Source organism: Limulus polyphemus, unplaced genomic scaffold (genome assembly GCF_000517525.1).
Source record: "Limulus polyphemus unplaced genomic scaffold, Limulus_polyphemus-2.1.2 Scaffold406, whole genome shotgun sequence".
Classification (NCBI taxonomy): Eukaryota; Metazoa; Arthropoda; class Merostomata; order Xiphosura; family Limulidae; genus Limulus; species Limulus polyphemus.
Window position 1 is genome coordinate 11,330 of NW_013666016.1, and position 11,917 is coordinate 23,246.

The following is an 11,917-nucleotide window of genomic DNA, read 5'->3' on the forward strand; positions in this document are numbered from 1 at the left end:
TATGTATATAATTCACAGTTTTGTTCTTGAAATAATCTACCAATCCCATGTGTGTATTAGTGTGTAGTTAACTATATATATATATATGCATATATTAAACATTTACAAAAGTGAAATACGTAAACGCCATTGTTATTTTAACGCATCACACTGTTGTCTATGGTGCAGCTTGATAACACCTACTTTTAGAAATCCCAAGAATTATTGAGAAATGCTGACGAACGTTTTACATTCGAATGACAGAAAGAACCATCATACACACATACACACACACACACGTTTCTTGCTATTTTACCTGCTTTATTTTGGTCGTTTTTGCCAGGTTTTACAATAAGCTTTAACCTGCAATAGACATTCTACAAGTATCCAATACGCAGCAAGTTCGTGCCTTTACTAAAAAAAATGATAATGGAAAGTTATTGCTGTAAGTGCACTACTTCATTTGACTATCCCAAACCATAACAATTGAATACAAACAACAGAGGGCAGTATTTCTATTCATTCTTTGGAATTCAGAGGTCAGTATATCTTACTCACGTTTTGTAATCCACAAGCCAACATTCCTATTTATGCTTTAAAACTTATCCTTTAAAATTCTGAAACAAGCATCCTCACGCACCTTTGAAACACAAACCAGCATTCCTCCTCACTCCTTAAAACAGTGATTTTCAAACTTTTTCGTCCGCGAACCACCTACCGATCTCACATCATCTGTTCTCTCATATGGCCTAGGCCGTAGCATTTTGGACCAGCCTGTGGGCCGCAGACCACACTTTGAGAACCAATGCCCTAGAGTACAGAGACCAGTGTCCCTCTTCAGCATTTGAAATTCAGTGAACAGTATTTCCACTCAGTTCTTGAAATGCAAAGATTGACATGCCTACGAACCATTATAACCCAAAGTCCAACATCACTTTGGACACTAACTAACCATACAGGTAAAAGAACTAGTCCACAAAACACACAAAGATTTGGCTTGATGATATAAATATATGTAAAAAATACTACAGGAACACTTCTAGGACTAGATTGCCATACTTCTGTAAAGACGATATGCCATGCCTCATATCAAATTAAAAACTTTCCCACTGTTTACATAATTTCAGCTATTTTGGAATTAAACACAATATTCTTGGAAACTACTAGGTAGCCTTACAAATGAAAAAGTATAACTAGATTTTTTTTTGTGAAGAATGTATTACATTACTATATTTATTTTAAACTACAAAAATACCGTATTTTCACCTTTCGAGTACAGCTACATATATTTTACAGAAGAGACATTCAAACACTAATATAGATTTTTTTTCTGTGTTCAGTAAAACCTCTATTAGATCTTAAATAACTTGATGTAGACCATCAGGGTGACGTTAAAAATTCTACAAAGGTATATTAAAGTAAATATAACATAATAATGTACTATAACTCTTACAATCGTTAGCTTTTTTACATCAAGCTACATTGCAGAGTAAAGAAAAGTTGTGTTGTGGTCGATAAGATGTTAAGATATAACGAAAAGAAGACGTGGAATTATGGCACATTTCTGTCTTGAACAATCAAATCAATACATTATGATCTTAATAACTTTCTGAAAGCATAATTGTGAATACAGGTTTAAAGAATCTTCTTCCTCTTTAAATTTTCCAAATGATAGGTTAATTATTAAATCTACAATAAATTGTGTATCTATATACAAATATTATTAATATTATTCATAATATTTGTATATAGATACAAAATTTATTGTAGATTTAATAACTAAACTATTGTTTTTTGTTTGAAAACCACGTAATCAAGTCAGTTACCCAAATAAACCTAATGAAAATATGAATGCATAGTAAAATTATAAAAAATTTACAGACGTTGAATAAAAAAATGTCGTTGTGTAATGTCCAGCCTGTTAATTGTAACGTTTAAAAAAAGATGTATTGATATAATACAACTTGCAATGAGAAAGAACAGTCATTAAACATTATTAAATGACTTTGTATTTCTTGTTTAATATGTATACTAATTTTCAGATACAGACGTAATTAGTGAACGTTGAAGTTTTCTAGGCGATGAGATCTTTTGACTTTTGTCGCTAATGATAAATTATCATTACAGATTTGTATCTTAAATGATTTTAAACAGAAGAGTTTAAGTAAAACAATGAGAGTTATCAGGTAATGCGGGTACAAACATAACATATAAGTTAGTAACATAACATTGCAATAAACCTAAGAAAACCAAAACACAAATTGTGCGCATTCTAAATACAGATTATTTACCTGAAGACTTATCAACCTAGAACTCAGGCAATCTAAATCAAACTCTTTTGCGACCAATACCATAGGATCTCTATCGTTTTTTCATTGGTATTTACATCTTTAAAACACATTGGGGGACGGGTGTACACTGGTTGTGTGTTAGAACCCAAGGCAGAGTTGTACTCTTTTGCACACACACACACACACTCACCAAGCACCTTACTTTCTCATTGTCAAGAGTTGTTTAAAAAAAGAATTATATTTTCTCAATGATGATATTTGTTTTTGAATTTAGTTTTCGTATGAATATGAGTAAGTCTAGAAAAGGTTCGTTCATTACACCCAAACTATACAGATAAAAAGAAAAGTAATTTTCTGTTTTTTTAATCTTGACATAATAACGTAAATGATTATATAAACCAATCTATACGACCACTGCATAATCATCACAATATTATAAAAATGGTATAATGTATACTGATATTTAAGTAAAAAAAAAGAGGAATGGCCAACATGTTTATGAAACTAAGCTATAACATGAATTTTTTTTTATTATAAATTCATATATCAAACAATCATGTGCTGATGACTATATTTGGTCTAAATGTTTCTTCATCAATGAGCCACAAATAGTAATATGCCCTAACAGATAGGACGAGTGTAAAAACACACTAAAACAACTAATACAAATAAGAGAGCTATCTTCCTACAAAAATAATAATTATTTGACTCATTCTATATAACTCCACCATGTTTATGGCTCAGCTGTACTGTGACTGCTCTTTTGAACTCTAGATCTTGTAGAAAGATGGGGATACTATGGTAGTGTGTGTGTTAAAAAGAAACAAGACACACGGGATGAGTGCACAGATAATACACAAGGAATGTCCAGAAAACATACTAGAAAACTTTTCAGCATCACTGCTTGCAGCATAAGAGAAACGATTTTCCTTTAAGGTGGGTTTAGTTAACAGATATTGGTCAGGTCACAGCAATTACTAGTTCGTTACCAACTTTCTGAAAGTCTTGAAACATATAAACGAAACTTTTAGTTTTTTGTTTTATTTCAAATCTGACAGGAACATGATCTCCACCTGAGGCAGTCAATAAGTTGTAGAATGCAAGGAACCTTGGCGCACTGAGGTATTCATGCTGGCTCTCATCTAAATAATTGCCCTAACTACAACAAGACAGCTTGCTCTAGGAGCCCAGACACATTGGTTGAAAGATTGCATCTTCTTAATGCTACTTGCAAACATAGCTATGCCAGTTTTCTAATACATATACAATGTCAGTTGTTTTGTTTTTTTGTGGTAGTTGTTTATTATTGGTCAGTCTTGCCCTGCATATGTCCTAAGGGCACATAGTGGAAGCTTTTCCTGATACAACATTAGCAGGAATTGAAAGATCTTCAGCTTCTTCAATGTGTACTGGTATTTCTCCTTCTTGGCCTTGACCACTGTCTTCCTCAAAATGATGGAATAATGAAGATTGTTGGTGCTCATTAGAGATGTCCTCACAATTTGGATGATTTTCAAGAAACTTTTCTTGTTTAATGTGAACTTCATTGTCTGTGTGGCTGAAAGAGAACAAACCAAAAAGCTAAACACAAGTACAGATCACAACACATTGGCTGTTAAAGTAGTTATTTAAAATATTTTATTAAATTGTTAATCTAACCTTATCTGATACTAGGAAATCTCACTAAGTAAAGGAATAAATTTTTTTAAGATGCCACAGTTTTATTATAAAGCTTAAAAAAATAATTTTGGAATATTTAAACCTTAAAAAAGGTGAATTTTAAATGTAAATGTCATAGTATGTTATATTTCATGAAAAAAATCACTATTAGCATTTTACCTTTTTGATCTTTCATTGTTCAGATTCTGACTAACCATTTCCATCATATAGTGATCTCCTTCAATTACTCTGTTCATAGCTGAAGAGGGGCTAGTGGAGCTTGATGTGAGTGTAGGAGTAGAGGTAGGAGTAGAGGAAAAGGTAGTACCCCCAGAAGCAGAGGTGGTCAAAAAGGCCAGGTTACTTTCTGCTAATGCTGCCTGAGGAGTAAAAGAATCCTGCCGTTTATTAAAGATATATATTCATACAGGTACTGACTTTGGTCACATGACAACATGCAACTCAATCCAACATCTGATACACAAGCTTATAATAGATTATAATTAACGTCAAGTAAACAACTGTTACGTCTGTGTTCGTTTGTTAATTTCCCATATAATTTCTTTCGGATGAAACTTTAGTGACACAAGTTCTTTCTTAAATAAAAATAGTTTATTCTTTCTCAATACAACTTTGCAATACACTTAATTTCCACGGTCACTTTAACTTAAACACAGGCTATAATTCACAACGATTTACACACTTTACTTACGGCTTGACTCGATTATCTGTCTCTATCTCCCTGTCTGCCTTTCAATTAATTATCTCGCTTTATTTGCCATGCTTATATACAAGAATAGAGGGTGTCTAAAATGCACTCGCCTCTTCATGAACCTTCTAGACACTTATCACATGTTACCAGCGTCACGTGATCTCAGCTGTCATATCACAATGAATTCTAGATTCAACATGTTGGTTTTTGTGGGTATATTAAATAATGGATTTCATTTGCTTATTGTAAATTTGTGACAACTAACCAGCAATGAGAGAAACACATTGTTTAAATATGAAGATGTCAATTATACAACACTTCTGTGTTTGAATTAAAATAAAAAAGCATATTTTGCTTGGATCTTTCAATATAAAATGAACTATAATTGCTTTGTAAAGTTTAAAGATAGCATTACATTTTAAAGAAATTAAAAACACTTCTGGTTTCTGTTATTCATGTATAATATTCTTCCTATACTGAAATTACAAAATTATATTGTGTTGGAAACTTTAATAAATGTTCAAACCCTTTATGTTAGTGAAAGGATAAAGAGTCAGAAAATGTAAGCCCATTAAGGCTACAATTAACAAACAGGAAATCAATATTAGTATCAGGATCCTGAGACGAAAAATTGATTATTTAATGATCCTGTAAATCTACTCTACAAAATAGAAAGAGATGAGAAAACATAATTTATTTGGAATTAGACAATTTTTATAAACACACACAATTTCTAAGGTACAACATGTTTGTTCTTTTACCTGTAACGAGGCGGTAAGGTTTTCGCCATAAAGACCAAGACTCTGGTGAAGAGTTGGACTTTTTTGGCCAATAGAGGGAGCTTGTGTGGTGGTAGTTTGAGTTCCCATCTGAAGCCTAATTCAAAGAATAAGGATGTATAATATGCATATACAATGTACCTGATATTTTGTTAACACAATTAAATACATAAACAATGTTATTCCAGGAAAGTTTGCCTTTATTTAGTAACAAATTTTAAATGTTTCAATATTTTTAAGATGATTGATATGAAATAAAAAATTACATTCTGAATGATAATAAGTGTGCATTTTTAAAAATGTGAACTTCCTAATATATATATTTCTATGACTTCCAAAACTTTTAGACAACTGGTCTTAGACATTTTAAAAGGTCACTGATAAACCCACAGTAATGATTTTCAGTCAACAACATTTTACTTATTAAATAAAAGCTTTGCCTACAAGCATTTTAATGGCATTTCTAGCTGCAAAATTATAAAACAATTCTATCTATAGCTTGGAGCACTAATACTACAGAAGAGCAGAACATTACCATAGTAACCAAGAAGTTCTACACCATCTGGACCTAACTTGCAGATCTGCTACATTTTCAGTTACAGGAGTCTGCTTTTTTTTTCATTAAACTGAAATGTTCTTAGGGGAGAGGTGAGAGATAGACAAAGTGTAGACTGGTAAAAGGACGAGAGGTAGCCTCATGTACTAATAAAGCATAATTTATAAAATTAAACCAATACTATAAACACACAAACAAACAAAAAAAACAGAATATAAAGCCAAAAATATAACATCTACTCAACCACAACATTAAATAAGATAAAAGAAATTATATGACTAAATAGTTTTCTGCATGCAAATATAGTACAGGTATGAAGTTGTTGATTTTATCATTGCTACTAAAATAGATTAGATAGCAGCATAGCCTACTTCACAATGTGCACCAAATCAGCATTCTAGTGCATCTTAGATTAAAGCAACGTATCATTCACAAAGATAAGTAAAGAGAAAGAAAAAGGTAAGCTTACTGTGTGGAGAGGGTGTGGTTGGGTTCAGGGAATTTTCTGGGCCGGCCACGACTCAAATGTCGTCTCTTTACAAACTCACGGTCATCCACCACCCAGAAGGACCCGAAGTCATCTTCGCAGCGCAGAAAGCACTTATGTAGTGAGAGATTGGTGCGAATTGCATTCTGTGCAGAGATGGGGAGGAATGCGGGAGGAAGCAAAGGAAATGGGCATTGTTAATTGTGCAAAAAAGGAGACGTGCAACAAAGTGGAAAAGTTAAAAAAAAGTCAATATTGTGAAAAAGAAAGAAATTCAAGCCAATCAACCAGACACGAAAAGCAAAGAAAAACACAAAGCAAAGTTAGCCAAGATAATCATGAAGCACATAAAAACAGATATAAAGTTCATGGATGTAAGTAACAGCATTAAAAAAAATACCAATACACATCAAAATGCAATAAAGAACAGGAGGAAAAAAGGGAAGGAGATAAGGGAAAAGAGAGAAAGAGAGAAAAATATGTTATAAAGTGCGCCACAAAACACAGTGGACATTTGTCAAATAAAAGAAAACACATACCCTGCAATACGCTCCTGAATTCTTTGGGGCCGTCGTTTGTAGAATTCTAGTTCATCCACTGTCCAGACTGCCCCTTTAACATTCTCGACACGCATAAAACATTTGTGAAGGCTAAGGTTGTGACGCACTGCATTCTGACAAAATAGTGGAAAGAGATATTTGAAGATTTTACACCTTCTTGGTTAGTAAAGAATGATTTGGGTGAGACCTGAGTGCAAGGTTGCTATCAGATTGAATATAACATACACGTAAACTCAAGCCTGAAATGCAAATTTGCAACCTATATAAAAATTGGAGCTGTCTATGACCTAAAGTGTTATTTTACCTAACACCACATATCTGATGGTAAACAGTTAACTAATACTAATCAATTATATATTATAAAAATAGCATATATTACCTAAAGTAGCTTTAAGTGTATTTATATAACAAATGATATTTGTATTAAACAAATACTTTTTTCTGACACGTTGTTAGCATCACTGCTGTGAATATTGAATAAAACAAGGCAAGAAAAAGAAATTGCTAACATGTTACAGCCTTACTCTACAAAGGGTAAATTCTGTTGTTTTACTGATAAACAGCAATATTGTTTAAATAAAACTTGAAATAAAAAACAACATCAAATATATATATTTTACCCTACAGCTCATAGTATTTTTCTAAAATTGAAACACTAGTAACAACAATTTTCATATGAAGATAAATAATAGTAATTTTGCTATTGTGTTTATTTTATGTTTTAGTGCAAAGCTATACATCTGTGATGTGTTTGTTGCAATATAAACTATTATGCTTCTGCTGAGCCAACAATGGACTATTACTATTATGAAAAATCTGTACTTGACTGTATAAAAAAATAATTAGATATGTATAAAACAAATTCGACATGAAAGTTTACCAAACAAGCACTACACAGCTTATTGGATAAAATACAAAATTTGATCAAAATTACTTGAGATTTCACCTACATGTTATTGTAAAGTATTTTTGATTGTGACATCCAGTGGACTTGTAATAAAATGTTGATGACCTTTTCTATGCACATTGCATTATTAGAGTATTAAGCTCTATCAAGTTTCTTATCTGAAATAAACTAATTAGTCTTTGGTCTAAAATATTCATATACAAGTCTACAGGTGAAGTAACTGGTTTGATGAGTCAATACATTATACAGGAATCATGAAGTTATGATGGCTGGAATAATATCAAAATATTCAATGGCTGCTTTTACTTCACAACTAACAATGAAAATACAAGCTCAAAAGAGTAAAAATAAATTGAGAAACATTTGCTACTGAATATATAGTCTTAACAGAGATAAAGAAAAATAATGAATGAGCACCAAACTTGAAAACAATGGATTAAGACATTAATATCTATTAACAAATCTTAATGTTAAATTAAATCTATTACAGTCAATAATATATTTTATTACGCATGTTCTACACTGAAGAACAAGTGAAATACATTACCTTCCAAGTAGCTGCATTCCTGCGGAAGTAACAAAAGGTGTTTTGAAACCAACTATAGATTTCATTCAAAGTCAGCTGTTTTTCTGGAGATTCAATAATTGCCTGCAAAATGGTTTTAGTTTTTAAAGTATAATAAGTATTTTTTGGTATATCATATATGTATATACATTATAACACATTTTAATTTTTATATATGTTGTAGTAATAAAGTACATTTATAGGTATTTACATCAAATTCTTTTTTTTTCTATACCTACATAAACATTATGCCTTCACTTCAGTGGCTTTGTCTTTGATTTCAATATTCTTTAACTGATTTATTTAGAATCAAATGTTTAGAAAAAACTATCAAAATGGTGTAAATGTAGAATTATAGTTTAAAAACTATGCACGTCTTGAGCATTGTAAAATGTGAAAATAAACAAACATTATTCCACTGTGAAGGAATAAGCATATTTTCATTTAACAAAATAAATATATTATCATAACTACTATCTATAATTTATACACTTATTATTTACAGAGAAATGAGTTACTCATTTTATAGCAGTATCATATTATTTACTAGAAATTTAATGCAAGTAAGTTAACAAACCAGTTGTTTTATAAACATGTAAATACTGCTTGGTGAAATTTACTGACCTGTCGAATCAAGGAGGCATATGTGAAAGGTGGTCTTACTTCAGCATTCTTGTAAAATTCTCTATTCCTCTGAATTTCTGATATGTGGAAAAATTATCAAATAAAAGTTTAAATGTTTCAGAAATATTAGGTTAATATTTGACACATGTTTAATAATAATATCTTGATATCTTCGATTGAAAACATTTTGTATATGCTTTTCATTAAAAAGTCATTTCTTTTGTATATATACAATATTTTAGGAACTTGAAATAATCTCAGATTCTGGCTGTTTTAACTAACTGGGTCCTCAGTAAATTTTATTTGTTCAATGAACACCTTCATCATTGAAAGGATTAAAATGAAAGTACAAAGATTTTTATTATTTCTATGTTGTTAAAGAACTAGACAATAGTTAGATATGCCATACCAGAAATACTTGAAAAGATGCAAGCCTTATTCGTAAAATCTATAAAGCAAGAGCATTGTTTAGTTATTGTAAATTGTGGCCCAAGAAACTTATCACTGTTGTTTAAAAAGCCACTTCTGTAAGGGAATTGAATTATCTGTTTACTAACTAGATAACCTTTCCTGAACAAACAACTGCAAATGACTTATACCTTGGAAATGTATATCATGTCTACCACAGCTATCATGAAATAACTGCATTTGTCAACATTCCTGACATTGAGCATCCTATAGGAAATGTTAGAATTGACCTGAATCATGTAGATCTTTATTCCTTGTAGTAAGTAGGAAGATTGATAAAATAAAAAGGATTTGAAAAGAGATCAACAATCAAATATGTAGGCCTCTCTCTATATTAATTTTGGTAGGATGTGTTTGAGGACTGAGGAAATGATGACGTCACTCCTTTTTTTAAAGGCATTGATAGGAGTTACTCTGAAAATTTTAGGTTAGTTAGAACTATTTCTATAATGGGAAAAATCCTAGACAGTCTGATAAAACAAGCTTTGCAAAATCATTATTGAAATGTTCTGTCATAAGAGAAGGCTAACATGGATTTACAAAGGGGGAAATCTTGCCTCACTATGCTATTAACTTTTTCAATTGTTACTTGTTGAAGAACGATTGAAGGGGTGTGTAACTGGTGGATTTAGATTTTCAAATAGCTTTTGATAAGAAGTCACACAGAAGAGTAACGAAAAATGATGTTGATAGGGGTTAGAAAGGTACTAGTTAATTGGACCTTAGGATTGTTAGATGAAAGGAAGCAAAACTGGATCCTTATTGTCAGTGTGTGAGTCTTTGCCTATTTATTTGTATTAATGATATTAATAAGGAGATATTTAGTAAAGTTTACAGATGACATTAAATCTTGGCCATTTCTTGTTATATTGAGGCACTACATAATGACTTAGATCAATTGGTAAGTTGTACAAATATTTAGTAAGAAGATTTGAATAATAGTAATTCACTTGGGTGACTTTGAATAATAGAAACATTAGGCAATTCACTTGGGTTATCATGAACCAAGGTAGTGGTTCATAATATGGATCTCCCATTTGTTCTTTATTATTATTTAATATTGTTCCACCAGCCTACAGCAAAAATGGCTGTGAGTATTGTAATAACACCTGGTCAATATTACTAAATGCATCATTGCACATAGTATATGGTAGTTTTATGTTTATTTGACTATCTAGCAAATAACAGTGGTTGTATAACTATTGACACCCAATCGTTTTAATGTAGTCTGTGGTTTATGTGAAGCCTCATAATCTACTACATTTCCTCAAGCTACAAGTTCCTATTTTGACTCCATGTCTTAAAGCTGTAACATTTAGGAGAGTCAAAATATGGATTTATAGCTTGAGCAAATAATGTCAACACTATGGTTAAAATCTTAAGCTTGTTTGTTTACTTTTTTTTACCATTGCATTTTCACTTTAAGCTACCTATCTTGTTTCTGTAACTTTTTGAAAATCCCTATTCCCTTTTTTTAAATAAGTAATTTTTAATAACCTTGTCATAAGTTTTAAAACACATTTAAATATACCTGGACACCCAGGTGTGGTCTGATGGATAATTAAGTCACTCAAACCATCCAGACTATACTCTGTTTCTAGTATTAAAGCTTATAGAAAGTTAGGGTGTATACATAGTGTTACGACAGTGGAAGTCACGTGACGCTGGTAACACGTAATGAGTATCTAGAAGGTTCCTGAAGTCTCGAGACACCCTATATTTTGTATATATAAGACTGGCAAATAAAGAAAGGGAGATATAGTTGCAGATAGAGAGATTGAAGATATAGAAACAGATCTTCGAGTCAAGTGAGCACCGTAAGTAAAGTGCATGAATTGTTGTGAATTATAGCATGAGTTTAAGTTAAAGTGACTGTGGAAATTAAGTGTATTGCATAGTTGAATTGAGAAAGAATAAGCAAGTTTTATTTAAGAAAGGACTTGAAAGTTTCTCTGGAAATAATTTCTACAGAAAATTAACAAACGAACACAGACGTAACAAATTGGTGTCAGAGAGTGGGACAAAAAAAAAAGAAGATGGAAACGAGAGGTGGCAAATCAAACTACAGTTTAGCAGATTTGATGGCAGCAATACAAGAACAGCAAAATAAACAAGAAGAACGAGAAAATAAACAAGAACAGAGACAACAGCAGTGGCAAGAAAACCTGCAACAGTGAGATGGGAAAGTGACGACATGGCAAATGGTTATACCGAGAAAGTTACGGGAAGTTGTGCTGCGTCAGTCTCATGATAGTTTAACAGGAGGACATCTCGGAGTTAAGAAGACATTGAGTCACCTACGGACAGAGATTTTACTGGATAGGTATGAG

General features: G+C 31.7%; 1 protein-coding gene across 13 annotated transcripts in view; it reads right to left on the reverse strand.

The window, feature by feature from the left end:
• Nucleotides 1-279: 279 nt before the first annotated feature.
• The window catches only part of LOC106458029 (forkhead box protein P1-like), a 255,864-nt gene continuing 244,226 nt past the window's right edge, over nt 280-11,917 (reverse strand). For all 13 annotated transcript variants that reach the window (XM_022384158.1, XM_022384157.1, XM_022384156.1 and 10 more), the window contains 6 exons: nt 9,120-9,196; nt 8,478-8,579; nt 7,003-7,136; nt 5,403-5,517; nt 4,110-4,309; nt 280-3,828 (listed from right to left, as the gene is read on the reverse strand). In XM_022384158.1, the coding sequence (XP_022239866.1) occupies nt 3,603-3,828; nt 4,110-4,309; nt 5,403-5,517; nt 7,003-7,136; nt 8,478-8,579; nt 9,120-9,196 (854 nt within the window). In that variant the 3' untranslated portion in view covers nt 280-3,602. The remainder of the gene's footprint in view (nt 3,829-4,109; nt 4,310-5,402; nt 5,518-7,002; nt 7,137-8,477; nt 8,580-9,119; nt 9,197-11,917) is intronic.